Raw genomic sequence first — 21,581 nt, forward strand, 5'->3', positions numbered from 1 at the left:
CATTAGTGATATGCAGGGATATTTGATTAAAAATGACTTAAGCCAGCCCAATGGTTTGCTGGTCTTGTCTTAGCTCTTTTAAGCTGGTTTTGGTAGTATCGCTAGTCTCCCAGCCAGAAACCAGCTTGGTGACCTTAGGCTGGTTTAAGGTGTTTGTTTTTTCGGGAGGGTTTTTGGGATGTCAAGATAAACAGGTCATAACTAAAAACAGGTTGTTGACTAGTTATCCTTCAGCATCCGTTTTACTTCAAGAATGTGTTCGCTTAATGTGTAGGATGTAGTTTCTCTCTCTCTTTCCCAATGTCAATCTTTGAACGGAGCAGCTACCCAACTTGGGCTCACTAACAAGGCCAAATGCTGACCAAATCTAGGCATCCACAAATTTGCTTTGAGAATGACGGCCCTTCGTTATGCCAGATAACAGCGGAATTACAGCACACAGTTAAAGATGCATTTGCATGGTGTTGTTTTTGGTTCGATTTTGGTTAGGAACAGAATGGCCAAAAATATTGTAAATATATATTTGTATGAGTTCTGGACTAGCAGACATGCAAAGCTCAATATGAGTTTATGGAAGTTCTCTACCATAACTTTGCTAATGTTGTTATTTTAAAGCTCTTGAGATTCAAGTAAGTTCCTTAGCAAAATCATCAATAGAAAGTCATAAAATCATCAATCAATCTCTCACTCTATTTTTTTAAATCTCTCACTCACACTCATGCATTCCCATAATGAAATCTTTGAGCAAGGTTGGTTTAAGTGTTAGAAGCATTTGTAATCTTATCTGATGCTTTGGATGCCAGGAACAAGCACTCCCCTGGCTTGGAATTATAGTACAGATTTCTTCTCTTAATGTGTTTACTGTTGTCTTGTGCTTTCAACATGGCCATTTTGTACACTTTGGTTTATGGGTATAGTCGCTCACCCACGTTCAGGCTGCTTTTTTTAGGCGACGCAATGTCCAAACGGCTTCTATGGATGTGCAGTTATGCTTTGGTCTGTGCTTTTATCGTTTTGGATATTTACGAGATATTTTTATGTTCAGGGCGCAAGCTCAGTTTCACTCATTGTTGCATTCTGAATGTGTCAGGACAGTTCATGACACAACAATTCTAAGACTTGCCATAGCGGGCATGAATGTAAACACTTTTTTTCTACAGTCAGTACTCTTCTACAGACAGGTAAACTAAAGTCATAGCAGAGCAACAGTTTAAAGAGAATTTTGCTGTGCAAGTTAGTTAAAGTTGGTTTCAACTGTCAAGGTTAAGCTACCTGAATAATAACACATCTGGTTTAACGGCACAGACATTTGAAACTAACTTTACTTTACACCCTTGAGAACTGAGTTTGGTTAATGCCGCAGTAACACAACAGTAACACAAGAGTGCATGCTTTTGCATCGCTACGTACTTCTGTAGAGTGTTTTTGGCTTAATTTGTTGTATAACAGCCCATGAAAAAACAGGTCTTTGTTGCCCCATCACTTGTATAGACATGAAAATTTGGAGTTTCTATGTTGAAATGTCTTGTTTAGCTTGGGCAGGATGATAGATTTGCATGTCTGCTAGTGGTTTCATTCATTCAAACTGCCTTGGATTTGTTTACAGGAGGTAGCTAGTAAGGAAAGAGAAGATGGTTCATGAAAAATCCTCTTCAAAATGGGTGAGAGAGAGAGAGACCTATAATATCAGACTGGTGTTCTAGTAATTCACTGGTTTTTAGATCACGTGTTGCTGATATTTCCTGAATGAGTTCATACATTAATTTAGAAATCCGATAGGAAGATAGATAATTAGCACATGCCACGTGATAAGTTAAACCATCAACCCACCTCACACCTAAAGCAACACCAAAAAAAAAAAACTGGCCTTTCAAGTTTGGTCCGTATCAGAGGTACGCCACGTAATCAGCAAAATTGGCATTTCAATTAGACTGCAGAAAATTATATCTGACCAAAACAAAGGCTGTAAACAGGGTTGCAAGTGTAAGCTGGTGGCAAAATTCAAAGTATTTTTACTCTGAGGGGTAGTCTTTTCCGTTGTAACTGCCGTCACGAACAGGCCTTAAGGAACATGAATGTTGGGATCAGCAGAGCTTGCTCGGTGCACACAGCAACTTCTACGGATATTATCCAGACTACATTAAATATGGATTATGTTTCGGTACTATGTTGGATCACAACCTGATGTCCAAAGCAAAATCTGGGAACTGTAGCAAAACCAGATGAGAACCAGATAGTCTTTGCTTGATTCATGCGTCAGACACTTGGACTATGGATAATCAAGGGTTTGGTTTTGTGATTGTATGTGCATGCATGTGTGTTTGTGTGTGCAAATTACACATTGGACCACTGCAGTGACACTTTGGCCCAAAGGATGGCAATGTTTCACACAGATTCTAGCGGCTTCCCTCCCAAATGCCAGTCTGGGAACTTCAGCGGGGCGAGCTAGGTCAGTCTTATTGTGGTTTTGTTAAAGTTATGCCATTTGCTTCGACACGCTTACGGCTACAAAAACGTCTCGCCCAGCGTGTCCATAAGCAGAGTCCTCTTGCAGTAATCTACACGAGCAGTGATGTGAACACCTCTTCCTCCTCCACTGTTACAACAGACGTTGTAAAATGATCATTCAGACAGAAAAGATTAAATGGAGAGAAATTAAATTCTAGACATTATACTTTAAAGGTTTCTGTTATTTGGCAAACTCATTTTTGGACCTCTTTTTAAATACTATGTACATTCACATTAATTTACTGTGGTAATTTTAGATATATTTATATGTGTATTTATATTATAAGATACCCTAAGGGCCGTTTCTGAGGTTCCATTCAGTAGCTGAATTCTCTTTTCATATTGCACCTCCGTTCTCTCACTGTCTTACAATGCGAGCAATATAAAATATTCTACATGAGGATTCTCATCATCAATATTGATACAACAAATCGAACAATAGGTACAACACAGCTTCTCTCCCATTAGAGTGTCTTTTTCTGTCCAATGTTCGGCTGAAACCTAAAAGAAGACAAAGAAAGAACGCGTTCCTCGTTCTGAGTACGCACACAAGCAGATATTGAAGACAGAGACATCCAGAAACAGAAAGTAATATCTACAAGCAACGTTTGATCCCTTCATGGATATCTGCTTAGAGGTTCTGTCAGGAGACAAAAGGGATGAACATATAGAAGATGGGGGGAGGTAGAAAGAGCGAGAGAAACGAGAACCAAGTCTACGCCAGTCTCGTGAGACTCTACAGTCTTGTCATGCTTTGGAAAACGAGGGAGAATGAAATCGTACTACAAAATGAAATGTCTCAGCATTCAGAGAGCTTTAGGAAAACCAAACGAAAATGTTTCACAAGAAAAGGCTCATTCTTAGTGTACAATCCAATGAGGTTTTTGGCAGTTCCGTTGCGTTCGTCTTTCCTTTTGAGGCCAATCTGTCTCTTTTCGTTTACTCATCCTCGCCTTCTCTTTCGTTTTCATGTCATTTCTCTTTGCGGTGGACTGGGTGACGTGCTTTAAACATCCCAGGTGCGACCCTCCGTTGCCATAGCCATGGATCCGGGCTAAAATCTGCGTTCCTCAGGATCTGAGTGGGCAGCACAGTGGGCACAGTGAAGGTTTGAGTGTCTAGTCACCATGCCACCTCTCCACAGACTGTGGAACTCTGGGCTGGCTTTACTGCTGAGGAGGTGAAGTTGTTTGCGTTTGGTTACAAGATGAGTGCTTCTTAGTAACTTTGGCAGTGTAGTAAAAAGGTTTGGATCATGTTCTTTTTTTTTTCACTTAAAATTCATTTGGGTTCACATCAGTACAGAGAGGTGAGTCTGGTGTAGATTTTCTTGGCTCGCTAGCAAGGTAGTTAACAGGTTTTATTCTTCTTATTAATCATCATCATTATTATTTCTTTTGGATTTTTGGACTTTTCTTTTGTTTTAATTAAAGCCAAAAAATGAAATGCAGTGTGTCATGTTGTGAGGAAGTAGCTCTGTGGTGGAAGATATTCCGAGTGCTCTTGTCCTTTATTGACATTCCGCAGTGGCGGCTGTCGGTCATTTTAGAGGAATCCATCCTACATACTGTATATTTAGTCCTACCTGGGTCAAGACATGTTCAGAGTATGGTGCCACCCCAATTCACAGAGCTCACCTCACTTAAAGGGTGTAGGTAACATGCCTAAAATTGTCTTATACATGAATAAAACATGTAATGTGTAACTATTCGTGTTTTCCTGGCTTTCTCGGTGGCATCCAGTATAACAGACCCTGCTCATGTTGCATTAAAGGCACAATATGTAAGTTTTCGTCGCTAGAGGGTGTATATTCAAAACAAACAAGAAACAAAGACGTAGTATGATGACGCCGTGACTGGAATCATGGGAGTTGTCGTCTTCATCCCTACAGCCAATGCAATCCGACAGGACTCGGGCAGAAATAATGTTAATTGATGAGCTAATGTATTAAAGACTTATTAAGGTCACTGTAGTATGAAGCAGGGTGGGGCTAAAAGTCGTGGAAGCTAAACGAGGCCGCTGGAGTGATTGCTAATGAAGGACGAGCGCGATACACGGCTCGATAGCAGCAGAGCTTTTATTATGCCACAGTCGACTGCTTCTGCTTCGTAGTATGAAGCAGGGTGGGGCTAAAAGTCGTGGAAGCTAAACGAGGCCGCTGGAGTGATTGCTAATGAAGGACGAGCGCGATACACGGCTCGATAGCAGCAGAGCTTTTATTATGCCACAGTCGACTGCTTCTGCTTCTTCCGGTCATGCGTATGTGGGGTAAAACAGTGCTGTTTTATACATTTGAGTGTATTGAAAGTTCCGTTATAATGCTACTCTGTGCGTTCGTCACCTGTCTAATAAAATGCATAACATATTAAAGTGTCTTTGGGGTTTCCATGTTTTCAACAAAATAAAAACGGAAAAATCGAGGGGTTATGACGTCATTGGCAGGCGATGCAATGACACTATGGACACGGTCTGTTACACTAGTTAAAATTGCTTATTTCTCTGGATTTAAACATTCTTCAAAACATTTGGGATAATTTAAGTACACAAGTCAGCAAAATATATAACACTGTTCTAGTGGTTTTGGGATATTTTAATCAAAAAATCTTACATATTGTGCCTTTAAACACAGTAGATCCTTTTGTGAAGGATCTGAGCCTTGATGGTTTTTTTGGAGATTGAGAAAACAAGATCTTAATGTAGATGTGGAAGCCAGGTTGCCGTAGTTCATTTTGAGAGGATGTTAAGTATGGTGGAGGTTCCTCAGCTTGTTTTGGATGAAGGATGCTGTAGCAGCAGTAGACGTGGCTGGGCATGGGTTAAGATTTGGGGTTCATCAGTCAGCGGGACGAGGAATCCATCAGGGCGGGTGTTGCTGGAGTGGTTGAGCGAGAAACGCTGCTGGAGCTCGCTTCCTTGGGACTGCCACTGCTGCTGGTTTGCCCCACCAGGGACAAGGGGCCTGGAGGGGTGCTTTCGGAGTGTGTGGGGGGCGCACTGGACGAGGAGGAGATGGAGGTGGTAGATGGTGTCCCGAGTGGCACGCTGCTACTCCCGGGCAGGCCCTGGCCACATACGTGATGGTGCTTCTCCCAGTCCTTGTGCTGACAGAAAGAACCACAGTAGCGCGCAGTGTTGCATCCGCTGCACGTCTCGCTAGCCTTGCGACCACAGTTCCAGCAGCTCTGTAGGAGGGAGATGAACGAGGACTGTTTTATGATTGCCTTACAAACAAATATCAATCTCCATGCCATGATAAAGAATGCACTTAATCACAGAGTACAGTATCTTATGAAACTTATTGTATTTAATGTTGCATGTTAATATGTGGATATGTTTCCAAATGGCAAACTATCATATAGTACTACTTCACTTCCTTTGAGGAGGCAAGGGAGGCAGTGCCTCCTCAAAATATTGTATGAGAAAAAAAAAATTTGTAGTACAAAAATAATGCAAATATTACAAAATATTACAAAACAAAAACAATTGTATAAATCACTTGTTTTTCTAAAGAAACACTGTCCAACAGCGACACAAGCAGGTAAAGTTACAGCTGGAGTCTTTCTTGCCTCCCCTGAGCCCATTGAGTTTTAACAGACCCCCTGTCTTGTCTGTGACCAACAGTGGTATGTACACTATACAGTATGTGTAAAATACCTAGATGACCCGCTGCCTTTGCCAAAATGGGCAGTGAACAACCAGAGAACATTGTCTTTAGTGTGACGAATGAACTGAAGCAATATCCAATAGTAGGCAGTATGCAGTATACTAGTCATCTATTCTGAACATTGGCTACGTGTGGTACTTACTTCACTGGAGTCCTCCTGCTGGTTAATGACAGTCAGCGCATCCTCAGAGGCCTGTCTCTTAGCCTCGGCCAGAGCTCTCTCCATCTTGGAGCGCTCAGCAGAGATCATCTCGTGAGCTTTCCTCTCAGCATCCGACACCGCCTTCTGCAGCTCTGACATGGCCTGTCTCTTCACTTCATTTACTGCCTCTTCTGGAAAATGAGGAAGGAATATCAAGAGAAAAAAATAAGACATTATCCCCGTAGACCACTGCTGTTCCTCTCAACATCCTTTATTGAGGCACTCAAAGCTTTCAGCTTGTTGCATCTCTCCAAACAGATGTACACCATCCAAGATTTAAAACATTCTGTCAGAAAAATAAGCTATTAATAATTGATCCGAACAACAGTGGTTACAATTATTTCTAGTGTTGATAGGCAGTAGACATCTTGAAAGGTTGTTCACAAGCTTGCCTATGTACCTAACAATACATTATTAAATATTTCATATTTTTTTACTAAGTGGATAAATGGCAGAGCAAATGCACAACTTCATTACTGAGGCTGGATCGTTCCATATAGAAGAAGGAAAACCAGGATGACTAGTGGCAAACCTTGCTCTACCATTGTTCTACCAAATGCCATTGTTTGAGAGTAAATGTTTGTGTGTGCGCGTATATAGGCCTACGTGTGTTTTCAGGACACGCAGGTGTGAATGTGTACGGGTGTTGTCTAAAATAGAAATCTAACACCTGACTCATTAGCACTCTGAACATTAGGGTTCCTTGTGCTCCATTGTCTTTCCTTGGCCTTTTTTAAATGTGAACATTTAAAGGGGTCATATGATACGATTTCATTTTTTCCTTTCTCTTTAGAGTGTTACAAGCTCTTGGTGCATAAAGAAGATCTGTAAAGTTGCAAAGACTAAAGTCTCAAATCCAAAGAGATATTCTTTATAAAAGTTAAGAGTTAGCCACACCTACCTAAAACGGCTCGTTCGAACACGCCCCCACATATCTACCTCACTATGTGGGAAGATATGCATAACGCCGCCCAAATGTTCACGCAAAAAAAGAAGGCGGTTTTATGTTTACGCGGCGCAATGCAACGCAACGCGTAAAACGACAGTATAAGTCATTATAATCAGTAATTATGTCCCCACTGGATGCAAACAAATTTGTAATGGGTTTTCATGTTTATGTCTCGTCGCTCCGGCCTGACACGGCATCAACAGTATGTGAGGGGCGTAACATTTCTGTCTCACGCTTGAGGTATTCGGCCAATCACAACGCATTGGATAGCTGGCCAATCACAGCATACCTCGCTTTTTCAGACCGATGAGTTTTGTAAAAATCGACGCGTTTCAAAAAGGCGGGGCATAGAGGAGAAACAATAATGTACAGTATGTGGAAAATAATGTGTTTTTTTAACTTTAAACCGCATAAACACATTTCATTACACCAAATACACAAAATAATGTTCTTTTTAGCAGCATCATATGACCCCTTTAACATAAGCTCTAAAACCTAGTGAGCTAGGTGACCTAAACCACATTTTAGGGCATCAGAGTGACATTTTCAATGTGAAGGCTGTCCCAAACAATAGATGCATGCTGTCTTAAAAGATTTGGGCAAAATCTAATGCATCCATCATTTGCTGAAAAAGCAACCCCAGTTTGCGTTGTGACAAGCAGAACAATGTATCTAAAATGGTAGGCGTTTTAAGACTACAAATGATTATACATACATTTGTATTGCATTCAGTATGGAAAATAATCATTGTAAAATAAAATTTAAAATGAATTATTTTACCCAGTATTTTTGTGTGAAATGATTCTTTTAGTCAGTGTTCGAACTATACCGTGGACTTTGGGGGAGCCCACTCGTTTTTTTTTTATAACAGGGGGTTCGTGCGCTTGCGCGTGCCTCAAAAGAGGGCTTACAATCTGCTTTTAGTATCACGTTGTTAGCTTAGCAACATGCTAACACCAAATACCAAATTCTCATGCACCTCACATAAGGAGTTTCCTATGCGGAATCTTTACAAACAGTCACTTTTAAAGTTCCATTTATGTTAGAATGCTGTCTACTGTTTTGTGGGGTAATGGTTTAGACAGAATGTGGGTGATTTCAGAATCTGTCAGGATATGATGTGCTTGGTGAATGCATGTGTATTGCTGCAGGGTGTACACACACACACACACACACACACAAACATTCTTATTGCAGATTTTTCATATGTCTGGGCTCTATACTCTTTGCCCCATAGTGTGTTTACTCTAGAAAGCTGGTTGTGAGGAACCTGCTCATAAATATCTGTCATAACACACCCTCCATTCAATTCTCCATAGAGTTCTGCCTCAGGCTACTGACTTGACTGAGTGTATGTGTGTGTGTTTTCATCTACATCACTACTGTCTCAGCTGGAAAGCTAGTTAGTATTCAGTTTGTTCTCTCCGCACCTCCCACACACATCTCCTCATTTTTTCATCCTGTCTCTGCCTTCATTCTTCACTTCTTTGCTTTTTTCTTAATCTTTTTGGTTCTCGCCAGTTTTTCTGTATCTTTGAAAACACTAGACTGCTTAATCAGAATCGGAACATGCACCACTAAAATTAGTTTGCAAATTTAATTAATTTTTATCAAGGAGACTTGGGAGCAGATGCTAGAGCAATTGGCACATAATGGAAAACATGGGGCGGCAATATTAACGTTTTAATCCCACAGGGATATGACAGTATTTTTTTCCCTTTTGCTATTCTCTTGCATTTTCAAAGACAGGCCTCACCAAAGGCCGAAGGACATGAAAATCTAGACACCCACAGGTAAGAAAATTCATGTTTGGCACTCCTTTAATATCTCAATTAATTCCCATAGACAGCAATGAATTAGCAGTTTCTAAAAACATTTCTCCTCCGAAAAAGATCCTAGTAGTCTCACTTTTAGTAGCTAATCTCAGTTTTCGGTTTACCTCTGGAAGTTTCAGAAGAGACCTGTCAATGCTTTAAACTATGGTTTACACTCCACCAAAAAATATCAATATGATTTCAAACATTTTTCATCAAATATGTCAAAGTCTGATTTGTTTGAGCTATGCTGTCCACATTAATTTAATAGTTCTGCATTCTTAATACATGTCAATATTTGTCTCATTTGTTTGCATTAGAAAAATTATACAGGGCCATCTATGCAATAAAATGAAAAAAGAGCAGGTTGGTTTGTAATGCGGGTGCTGTTACTCACCCTGCTTGTTCTGGAGTTGCTTTAATGCTGGCGAGAGCGGGATACTTGTAGCACCTGCATGAAAAACAACTGCAGTTAAAAAGGCTTTTGTCACAGTGAAAATGCAGCTAAGTTTTGCAGACAACAGCAGCATTATTCCAGCATTTTAAATTAGTAATGGCATATTGATTTTACTTAGCTGTAATGTTACTAGTGTGGGTCACAGTTAATAAGTGCCCTTTGATCTCTGACCTTTGGGCGAGTGACACCACCTGTGCTCTGGCTGACCCCATCAGTATTGTGTGTGACCTACATGGCACAGAGGGCAAGCAGGCTTATGTACAGCCCCCTAAACCTTTTACTATATATCTAACTACAGTAATAAAACAGACTCTAGTGAACAAGAACAATCCAGCCGTGCTTTTCTCTCACTTTTCTTTCTTTCTTTCTTTCTTTCTTTCTTTCTTCGGGCAGGGTCAGGTTTATTGGCCCTACCTGTGCTGCTCTGCTGTTGACTTCGGCAGGTTACTGCATTCTCACTGCAGCTTTAACTGCTGTTGTCTTTCATGGTCGTGACAGATGGAGAGCTCTCAACAATAACGGAATTCAACGGCCTTTCCCGCTCCTGGCCTTGCATAACTACGGCTGTGAGGCCCTGCAGGCCACTGTGCATATGTCTGTGTGCACGTGTGGAAGTAGGTGACAGTAGACAATGCACTGTCCAAATGCACTTACCAGCCTTCCGCCAGATCTCCTCGGGTAGGTAGCCTGACGGGGGCCGGTGCAGGAAGTCTCTGTGGATTTCTGTAAAAGAACATGAAAAAAGCGACTTGAGTTCACCTGGATGAGAGAAAAGCATTTTCAAAAAAACAAAACAATATAGTGCAACTTTGAAATCATGACATGCTTTTGGAGGCTGACAAGCATATCCTTACCAGATGTGATGCAAAAAATGGTTTAGTCCTAATTGCTGCAATCATAAATATCGACAGTTTACTTGGCTGCTTGTTTTATTTTTCTGTTTCATCACACTGGGTAGCCCCTATCACAGTGAAATTTCATTGGTACAAAATCCCTCTTAAACATTGAATATGTTGTGTCTGGCAGTGTCGTGCATTATTTTTGCTTTCAGTGACAAAAAAAATTACTCGTTTTGCTTGGTTAGAACAGTGTTTCCCAACACTATTCTCAGGAACCTATAGTACTGCATATTTTGGATGTCTCCCTTACATGACACCTAATTCAAATCATAGATCACTGTACTAATGACTTATTGAGTGGAATCAGATGTGCTAGCTTACAGAGACTTCCAAATACAGTACTTTGAGTCCCTAGGAACAGGGTGGGTTAGGACATGGTGTGACAGACAAGAATTAGCTGCCCCATGCCTTGGCTATAGACAAGAAATGGTAGGGCAGAGATAAATTGTAAGGTAAGGTAAGTGGGCTAAATGTGGGATCACATGCAACTATACATTGCCCATCATAACTGACATATTTATACATAGAATTCGAAATTTGTACATATGTAAACTGCACACTTGTAAATAACATCGGTACATTCATTTAAACAATTAAAACATTTTCCTACACTACTACGTCTGTATATAGTGCATTATTTATTTATTTTACTTATATTAGTGTTATATTCCATTTCTACTGTTTTATTCCTATGTATGTCTGCACTATCATGTATGTTGCACTATGTCTGTACTTTCTTCTGCACTGGAAGCTCCTGTCATCAAGTCAAATTCCTTGTGTGTGTAAACATAAGTTGGTAATAAAGCTCTTTCTGACTTCTGACTGGTCACCTAAAAAGACTGGTCAGATTTTTGTTAAGTTTAGTTTTAAATCACATTAATCTGAGTGGTGTGTTGGCTAATGGAAACCACTTAGACGAGGGTGGTCGCTAAGAATGTGTGAGACATGCTGCGTGCCGAGCATCTTCGGCTGCATCTGCAGCGGTGCATGTACCTAGCGGTTGTGTGTCGCTGCTGTTAGGAGTGTTGGAGGAGGAAGAGTTGTGGTGGGGAGGAAGAGGAGGAGGCCGCTGGGTGGAGCTCCCACCTTTTTTCATATCCTCCACATCGCTATAGCGACGGATCCAGTGGTTCATCTCCTCACGGTCCGCCTCCTGGCAGCGTCGCAGCACGGTGAGGGAACGCCGCGTCTTCTCCACCATATCCATGATACAGTTCAGCAACTATAGAGAGATAGAAAGAAATGGGAAATAGTAGAAGAGGATGTTATGAACCAACATTAGACCAGTTACATCCTAAAGTCCACAATAACACTTTCACATTGCAACTTCTTTGGCCATTACTAATAAAAAAAAAGATGCTATATTTTATTCGAAGGGCTGATGCATTAGTGAGCAGCACAAGCATGAGATATTTCGAACGCTTTTTGTGAGTGTGTGTGTGTGTGTGTAATCCAGTGGTGCAGTGAGCGGTTGAGTGGTTAAGCAACAATAGCCCTGCAACAGCTGTGCTGCCAGTGGGAGAAGCCAAAGCAGTTAATTCTTCCCCCATGCTTCTACAGCCTTCTCTCACTCTCGTCCTCTTTCCTCCCATCTTCCCCAACCACCCACCTCCCCTCAATAAGATCTCCCCTCATCCATGTGATGCCATTCTTCACTCTCTGAGTATGTTGTTGGCTGTATTTATTTCAGATTTGGATACAGTCCAGAATAAGCCTGATTTCACAGACTGCAAGCCTTGTCTCAGCTGCTCTCTCCAGTGGGAACGTCCTCCACTGGGTTCCTCACTCCATCTGTGGCCTTTTTATTCAATATGTGTCTGAATGTAAGTCTGTATAGAGGCAATGGTGAGGTGAGCAAAAAGCATAACAAAGGCCTTGCTGTCATCCAGAAAAGGTCTGAGCTAAGTCATCTACTATCAGGTGTCCATTGAATATTTGACACGGCTTATGTCTGTCAATGTCCACTCCACTATGGTGCTCTTCTGTTTTGTCTTTCACACCTTTTACCTCCTGTACCACTTCCTTATGTCCATTAGTTGACCTTGTTTTTGACTTGGTGCACCATCTTGGTCAAGTTGGTTATGGTAGTTAGATCACCTTGGACCAGCAACCAAAACTAATTCTAACCACATTAATCTGATATAACTTGTTTTTCCCTCATCAGAGTTAGCAACTATTATGCTCTCTGCTTTATGTATGAAAGATAATTAAAAAAAACAAAGCATCTGGTCACACATACGTTATCGAGGTGCTTCCATTCCTCAGCCCACTCGCGGTCTGTCAGCCGATGATCAATCACTTCCTCTTGACGTGTTCCATGCACGGCTGTAACACAAGCACAGCATTACATTAGCATACGCACTATCACAATAGAGAGAAACCATGTCTATGTATGTGCAATTCTTCAATGCTTTGCACTCCTGCCATTACTTCTGCAGTTGGAAATATTACTCAAATTCAAAAGTCTAAACCATAAACTCTGTTAGGATTAGCCATATTTAAATTTGTTGTAAAACGGCATGTATATATGTACACCTGTGACTGTGTATAATTTGAATTCTTGTTTAAAGCAACACCACTTAAAGGGTTAGTTCACCCAAAAATGAAAATTCTGTCATTAATTACTCACCCTCATGTCGTTTCAAACCCGTAAGACCTTCGTTCATCTTCGGAACACAAATTAAGATATTTTTGATGGAATCTGAGAGCTGTTGTCTATGCAGGGTCAGACAGCTCTCAGATTCCATCAAAAATATCTTAGTTTGTGTTCCGAAGATAAACGAAGGTCTTACGGGTTTGAAACGACATGAGGGTGAGTAATTAATGACAGAATTTTTGGGTGAACTAACCCTTTAACTATGGTAAAGTCACTGTAAACATGGCCCCAAGTAGCTTATTGGTTTATTTTACTATAGACAACACCACCCTGACCTGTCTGCCGGTGACGATCCCGGACGTCCCTGTGCTCTGCGTGTCTGTAAGCGTCTCTGTAGTGGTGGGCGAGTGCCATGTCTTCCAAACGGTAGTGCTGTGGGGCAGGAGGGTTAGGATGTGGAAGGCCATTGGGTGGATGCGTCGGTAGGCCATTGGGGGGAGGGTGAGCAGGTAAACCACTGCTTGGGCTGAAGCGCTGACTGGGGCTCACTGTGCATGGACGTTTGGCCAGGTGCTCCGGGTGCAAGACATCCCTGTCCCCTGCACTCTCTTTGGTCCTGTTATAAAGATTGTAAAAATGCTGTAAAAAGGACATTTTCAAGAGGAAAGAGGGCTATTGATAGTTTTGCATTCTTGCAGTTTAACCCATCCCACCTCCCTCTTTCTCTCTGCCCCTCCACTCATGTGTCCAAATGTTGAGGCCAGCTGTGAGCCATATGTGGACTAGCCTTCATATACCAAGAAAATGAGTTAAATCCCAACCCCTTAATCTTTCCCGTTCTCACCCGTTTCTCTCTCTCTCCTGAGCTGCTGTACTGTGAGAGCTGCTCCCTTTGGCAGATGTTCAGTGACACTGGCGTTTTGGAGCCATCTGGCTGGCCTGTGCTGCAGTGTTGATAATAATCTGTTTAGCTGAGTGCAGCAGCCAGGCATTCAGGGCTAAAGCTCCTCTCCCTTCTGCGAGCATGAAATACATGTGTGTGCGAGGACTGTGCAAGCTTGTTTTCTTGCACTTGAGAGTAGCGTGCAGTTGGCTCGGACATCTGAATCTGGCTGCATGTACGACACCCCATCATGCCCGCCTCCACAACCAACCTAAAAACTTCCAACCTTTTGCAGCATTTCTGCAGTTGTGGCCAGATATCCCACAATTCAAAGCAACAGCTGGGGCCCTTGCCGTGATATTGTAAGCCTAGGCTTCAGAGATGGAGGTGTATGGATTAAAGTAGGGGATTGCCCATTCCTCTACCCCCACCCCTCTCTTTTTCTCTGCCTCTCTCTCTCTTTTCATCCCTCCCCCCGGATCAGTTCAAGCAGGGGTTCAGCAAGATCACCATCTGGACACATCACTGACATATGGACAGCTACTGGGGAATTAACAGGAGACAGTGCGGATGCGAGAGTTGAAGAAAAACAAAAGGAGGAGACAAATAGAAATATTGGTGCTTTAAATCCCACAATGAATTTTTTGATTGTCAAGAGTTCTAAATGTCTCGCCAATGTATGGAGTCTGTTGGTATGCATATGCGTTTGTGTGATGTTAGAGCATCTCATTCTGTTTCTGCTCCACAGGCAACTGGCAGCACCTGGCAGACACGCCACACACACTTCCACCTTCTCTCTACCCTCCTCATGGTCTCCTTCTGTGTGGCCTAACCTTCCCACACCCTCCACTCATTACATTGAGTGTGTGTGCATTTCGAAGCTAGACAGGAAGAAGTATGCCCAGGGCAAGGTTGTGTTGACATTTACCGTAGCTGTCAACATTTTTGCCTTTTGCTTGACTTTGTAGATATTTATGACTTAAGGTATTTGTTATGAAAATGGTACACAGAAAGACCAGTTTGTGTGTGTTAAAGTGTGTATACCTGTCCGGGGTACGTCTCTTGCCATGCTCGTTGAGTTCCAGCATGATCTCGGAGGAGTCCAGGGGAGAGCTGGCATTGGCATCCAACAGCAGCTGTTCGTGCTGGGCCAGATACTGGGCTGGGGTCTGCTTAGCCATCCGAGCACAGTGAAGCAGCTCCCTCTGCAGGAGGGGCAAGTTAGCCTATCGGACAGAAAGAGAAATAAAATGTGGGTGAGAAAGGAAAGCATTTCTTTTCATAAAGACGAACGCAAATCTCCAGGATCAGTAGTGCTGGTTTGGTGCCACTGGACCCAGGCCCGGTTCTACGGGGATGCTAGAGGGTACTAAGCACCCTCAAACAAAATCAATAGCACCCTCAGTTAAAGCTGTAATAATGGAATTTTTAATTGCAGATTTGGCAAACTATCCAGTGCATTATGGTTTGCATTTTGGAGATCGGTTTCTATTTCAACGTGTTTTGCAGCATTGAGCAATAGCCAATCACAGACATATCTGTTGATTCCTTGTACTCAACGGTCAATCAAAGGCATTTAAGAATCCACTCACCGCTCAAATCGCCTGAGTGTTTGCAGGTGCTGTGTTCAGCACGAATCATCTAATTATAACAAAGTTTAGTAGGTGCAATGTAAATAATATATTCATTGTGCAGCGTAGAGAACTTCATTGATTATAACATAACTTTGCGAGATTGTGATGAGTGACAGCTTTTTAGTGATAAACGGAGCACTCTTTGCGCAATAGCAATGGACGGCACTAAAACCTTTATATAGCTAGCCTATATATTAAGGTTAAAGCACCCTCACTAATTTAAAAAGCACCCTCAGCGATTTGATTCTGGAGCCGGGCCTGAGTGGACCACTAGCAAAATCTGGTTAGTGAAGCTGGTTAACCAGTTCTTTCTGATCAAGCCTAGTTAAGCTAGTTAACAAGTCTATTGGTGATACAGGCTGGTTTATGCTGTTTAGTCCTCGTTTGGTATTAGTCTAGCTTATGATTTGTGATTGACATTATTGGTGAATGCTGACCAGAATGGCTTTCTGCATAAGTTGGTTAATAAAGTAAGTCTTGATGGTTATGCAAGTTAATATTCTTAGTGGGGGCAATCGTTGGATTATGCTAGTCAATGCTGGTTAATCTAGTCAACTATAATGTGTTTTTCTGAAGCTGGTTAACCAAATAAGGCTTGCCGTTTAGGTTAGTTAGTTCAACCTATGTTAGTACATCAGCATCCCAAGCTGACCAGTATTTAAAACACAGCATATTCTGATGGCCAGTTATGTTGTTCTTTTAATAGGGTTTGTGTTAAGAGAGAGAGAAAGAAAGAGGATGAGATAAAACAGACACTTTCTCTGGCCCACCATGTGTTTGTGCCTTGCTGAGGTCTGCAGGAGAACTCTGCTGCCTCTCTCTCTCCCTTGCTTGCTTGTTGTCTTTTTCTCTTTGGCTGTAAGTATAACACTACACAGCTGGCTGATGATACAGATGTGTAACATCAACACTCTGCAGGCCTTTGACAGCAGCCTGTGAGCAATGTGCTGGGTGCCATGTACCACAGTGCTCTGCTTTGAATAAAACACTCACACTATGAGATATGTCTTGTGTAGTCTATATCTCACTAACATGCACACACGCATAGTGGAAGATGGGGGGGTGGGGGGCCTCCAAGGCAACTTTCCACACCAAACATTTTCTTGTTCCATTCTGTGGTCAATGGACACATTATCTCTCTACAACCAGTTATGGGTAATATCTATATGCTGAAATTAGATTTTTACATTTGTGAATGTGTTTTTGAACTGTTGTCTCTAGGTGTCCCTATATTTTATGCTGGTCAGGGGAGTGTGGCATCTGACTTGAGGCCTCTTCAGTACTAGAACATTCTTTCAGCACCCAACTTGGGACTGACAGTTTAAATCTGTTTTATCACTATATGCATTGCAGTAGTAAAGCATGTGAATGGGTTGGATGTTTACCAGACACAGAGATGACATATGTATGTCTGTGTATTCACATGTGTGTTTGGGTTGGGGTGATTCAGGGAGTCATGATGCATCATATTTTTTGTCACTACATCTTTTGAAATTAAGTATGCAATCAACATAGTGATTTCCAAGTGATTTAATTTCACATTCTGATCATGTATTTGTGTACATCAATGCAGAATAATTTGAGAAAGAATTACAATGCATCAGAGAATCTGTGTATGTGTATGAGCCCTGGATCTATGTGATGTCTGAGGACAGAAAGGGATCAGCATAAAGACAACAGCGGCAGAGCAACGGAAAGCTGTGCTGCTTACAGCACCCACTGCAACATCTGCCAGGAAATCTTCTTTGGCCCACACCACTTCTCTCCACTCTGGGTAAACACAAGTGTGCCAATTTTAATGAATCACAAACGATGGCCATATGGAGCTCTAGATCAGCACAGCCCAGCCACAGCAAAGCAGGGGGGTTGGAAGAGGCTGAGGATGCTTTATCAAATGGCCTTCACTCATCTACACTTACAGAAAACTATGTATCTGGGGTCAGGGTGAGATACAGAGTGAGTTTGTTTACGTGTGTGCCGATTCTGGCTGCAATCCATCTACCTTCTTTTTGTTTGTCACTTTGCCTGTCTGTCTCAAAGTCCCACTACCCTCCTCCTCCCCTTCCCATATGGTGCACCATAAGGAAGAGCTCCTCATACAGATAGAGAAAGACTTTTAAGAACTCTGATGGAGTAGTCTCCACTTTAGATGGCACATCCGCAGACCGTTCACTCATCGTCTGATGCATATTACATAAAAATGCCAAGAACTTTTTCGAAATGCAAATTGATTGGCTGGTTTTACAAGGCAGGGTGCATGCGTTTTTATCAGTCTGTAGGGAAACAAATTCCCTGGCTGCTACAATGAGCATTTCCAAAAACGAACTCTGGATCACTGGACAAATTTTGCATGGTTCATGCTATCAAATCTTTGATTATATGCAAGAGATTTGTTTGTTATTAGAAAATTAACAGTTTTCAGATTTATCCACTCTGGGACCCGGTTTCAAAAAATAGTGGTTTCACACTCCCAAAACGCCGGATCTGTCTGGACGAAATGCCAATCCGATACAAAATGTTTGCGTATAAACGCGTCTCCGTGTGGACAGGGCCTAAGTGAACAATTCTTGGCCAGAACAATGCAATGCAAAGTCTCGCTATACATGATTACTGGCAGAAAAAACTGTATGTATGAGATTAATGTTTTTATGCCTGTTCTTACCTTGAGAAATGGAATGACAAAGGGACGCAAGGGAAAGTTTGTGGCTTCCTGAAGTTTGGAGTGGAACTCTTCAATGGTTAGAGTTGAGTTCTGATAAGACAGAAAAAGAAATCCACTTAACTCCCAGTGAAGAAAAGAATTGTAGACAGTACACACAGTTCAACGATAAAGAGAGCCATTAAGACACTCACCACTAGCCCCAGCACCAGGCTGCGTACACGTTCTCCAATCTCGGGCGAGATGTCGTTGCCAAACTGCTGCAGTGTGGTGAGGAAACGCTTAAGCTTACAGAGTTGTCGGGCTCCGCAGGCAGGGGGAAGCTGCTGGGTGGGCAGAGAAGCGGTAGAGGAGGTGGCCGGTCCATTGCTGAAGCCGTTGGGGGTTGAGGGAGCTCCGTTTAGTGCTGTGGGGGAATGACTGCTCCCATTCAGCACTGAGGAAAGAGAGCCACTGTTTGTATTAGCATCATTTAAGTCACGCCAAACTCTTTTGCTTTCCTTTTTCTCCATCTCAGTCCTGGGAAGCGCCCTCCAGGAAGCTCCAACATAGCACGAAGAGGGCACATGCATTCTGAGAATGGTCAAAAAACAAACTGAAACTACAGATACACTATGACAGTAACGCAGCACATTGCTCTGTACTCTTCACTTCATTCTCTACTTTGAACAAACAAACCACAAATGGGTCCAGCAGCAACCTCTCTTTCACTATCTTTCTCCATGACATACACACATGCCGCCCACCCGGTCTATTGCTCCCCACTGCTCACCCACTCACTCACTCACTAAGACACAACTATAAGAGGAACGTGTTAAAGAGTTTCCAAAAATATCCCCCTGGACTGGGTTACTTTTATTCCAACAGCAGGTGTGTGTCTAAATCAGGCTGTGCACATGTCCACCAGCTGAGAGCAGATTTGCAGCTTTCCGAGTCCAGGCCGCCCCATTGACACTTCCACTCCATCCCCATCTCATCCCTGCACTATTTATTCTTGCTTCTGATAGTTGATTGCCTTCTCCCTAACAGTAGGCCTTATATCTTATGTTACCTGCACCTGAAGCCATGACCACAGATAAACAAACATTATGCGAGCAGTGGACACAGCATGAGGACTTAGAGTTACAGACCATAATCCTCCGGGACATTGAGAAGCATGTGATTGTGCAAACTCACCTCGGAAGCTAGCTTTGCTCCAGGTTCGGTGGCATGTTCACACTGCTGGGTAAGTGTGTGCATGGCTTCATGTTGCAGAACACAGGGTCTTTCTTTTCGCTTGTGCCCCGTTTTATCTTGCCATTCCAGGCTGGAAACATGTGGGTTTACCATGTGACCCCCGCACTTGTGTTCTGGTTTTAGAGTGGCAAGCAGGCTACGCTATGACCCATGGAACAGGTGAAACAACAAGGCCCGTCATTGCTATATAGGGTAGCGAGATCTGCCAAGCCCTGTCGAGCCTGATGCTGCCTGCGAATCCCTCCGTATGCAGTAAACAAATCTCTTGCTGTGTATCCTAAGCACTCACACACCCAGACAATGGCTCAACCTATCATACACAAACCCTCTCAAACACTCTTGGTCATGTTGCAAGGGCATTCTGTACTATATGAATACTCTGAACGTGACAATAACTCTTGTTGGCTCATTTAAATTATTCTATGTTCTGGCATTGCACTAATTAGCATGTTTATTAAGTGCACTGTCCCATTGTACATTTTTAAAGGGATAGTTCACCCAAAAATGGAAATTCTGTCATTAATTACTCACCCTCGTGTCGTTCCAAACCCGTAAGACCTTCGTTCATCTTCGGAACACAAATTAAGATACTTTGATGAAATCTGAGAGCTCTTTGATCCTCCATAGACAGCAAGGGTACTATGATCATGATCAAGGCACAGAAAGGTAGTAAAGACATCGGTAAAATAGTCCATGTGACATTAGTGGTTCAACTATAATTTTACGAAGCTACGAGGATACTTTTTGTGCACAAAGAAAACAAAAATAACGACTTTATTCAACTATTCTTCTCCTCTGCGTCACCCCTAGCGTCATTTTGGAGAGTATCGTGGTGCATGTGCGTGCTTTCATCTGCACGTAAACAACGCATGCGCGTGGCGCTGCTGACCTAAAACACGCATGTGCTGCGCCTTGTTTACGTTCAGAGGAAAGCAAATGGCAAAATGGCACTAGGGTGACGCGGAGGAGAAGAATTGTTGACATAGTATAAACTATTTTGTCGATATTCTTGGCATTTTTCTGGACCTTGAACGTGGTAGTACCCTTGCTGCCTATGAAGGATCAGAAAGCTCTCGGATTCCATCAAAAATATCTTAATTTGTGTTCTGAAGATGAACGAAGGTCTTTCCGGTTTGGAACGACATGAGGGTGAGTAATTAATGACAGAAATTTCATTTTTGGGTGAACTATCTGTGGTGTTACTGTGGTGGTAATAAACTGCAGTATTCAAGGTGATGATAGAGTTACCTCCAATGTGTTATTATTAAGTTAGCTACCTATAAAATGTTGCCAATCACACATACACTCGGCACATCACAATACATTGTCGGTCGGTCAATCTCGTGAATTCAGCAAGTTCCAAAAACAAATGTATGCATGTTTGTACTAAGACAACTTACTTGTTGTGGGTGTAAATGATGCGTTGCGATTGGCTGCCTGGCTGACAGCAGGGGGTGGAGGTGGCATTGTGGGCGGAGTTGACCTGGGCTGGGTTTTGACATCAGCAGGTGAATCTGGCATCGTTCTAGCCTTCTGTCCTGTGCTACCTGTGGATCACATGACATTTACTCTTTTAGAGCTTTTTATACACAACAAAAGTAGCAAGATGATGAGAACAAAAGCATGTACATTAATGTGCCTGAAGTCTCCTAACTGCCAGGCCACAGCTCTGACCAATATGTACTTCTACTCTGCTACATGGCACTTGTTCAAACTGTATCATGTTTGACACATATGTTTTGTCTTGTTCACGGTGCTAGATCATGCGTGTGGCATTCTTTTTTCAGCAGTACCCCTCTAGTGAGTCGTTCAGACAGACTTATAATATTTCATAGCAGTAAATCTGTGCAGTCTCCGCTGATAGAGATAAAGTGTGGCTTTGGCAGACTAAATGTCACTGCTGTTGGAAACATCCAGTCACACCTGTTCTCATATTCAGCTGCTGCTGACGGGACCCCTCTGCCCACCACCCAACCCCCCCATCACCCTGACATCCACATCAATGTCCTCCACCCCCCACCCGCTCCCCCGCCTGTTGTCCACTCTTGTGCGCCGGATGGACAGGCTCTTGACAGCCAGT

At 42.5% G+C, this 21,581-nt stretch overlaps 1 protein-coding gene across 5 annotated transcripts in view; it reads right to left on the reverse strand.

The window, feature by feature from the left end:
- Nucleotides 1-5,084: 5,084 nt before the first annotated feature.
- LOC107730156 (protein CBFA2T3-like) overlaps nt 5,085-21,581 on the reverse strand; it is a 49,085-nt gene continuing 32,588 nt past the window's right edge. For 3 of the 5 annotated variants that reach the window (XM_016540902.1, XM_016540906.1, XM_016540905.1), the window contains exons 2-12: nt 20,902-21,048; nt 18,460-18,701; nt 18,269-18,358; nt 15,017-15,198; nt 13,425-13,705; nt 12,733-12,818; nt 11,487-11,715; nt 10,249-10,317; nt 9,535-9,588; nt 6,315-6,505; nt 5,085-5,690 (exon numbers count right to left, since the gene is read on the reverse strand). In XM_016540902.1, the coding sequence (XP_016396388.1) occupies nt 5,346-5,690; nt 6,315-6,505; nt 9,535-9,588; nt 10,249-10,317; nt 11,487-11,715; nt 12,733-12,818; nt 13,425-13,705; nt 15,017-15,198; nt 18,269-18,358; nt 18,460-18,701; nt 20,902-21,048 (1,916 nt within the window). In that variant the 3' untranslated portion in view covers nt 5,085-5,345. The remainder of the gene's footprint in view (nt 5,691-6,314; nt 6,506-9,534; nt 9,589-10,248; nt 10,318-11,486; nt 11,716-12,732; nt 12,819-13,424; nt 13,706-15,016; nt 15,199-18,268; nt 18,359-18,459; nt 18,702-20,901; nt 21,049-21,581) is intronic. The other 2 variants (XM_016540904.1, XM_016540903.1) reach the window with 2 other exon arrangements.

This window comes from Sinocyclocheilus rhinocerous, unplaced genomic scaffold, assembly GCF_001515625.1.
Source record: "Sinocyclocheilus rhinocerous isolate Xijiao unplaced genomic scaffold, SAMN03320098_v1.1 scaffold36, whole genome shotgun sequence".
Taxonomy (NCBI): Eukaryota; Metazoa; Chordata; class Actinopteri; order Cypriniformes; family Cyprinidae; genus Sinocyclocheilus; species Sinocyclocheilus rhinocerous.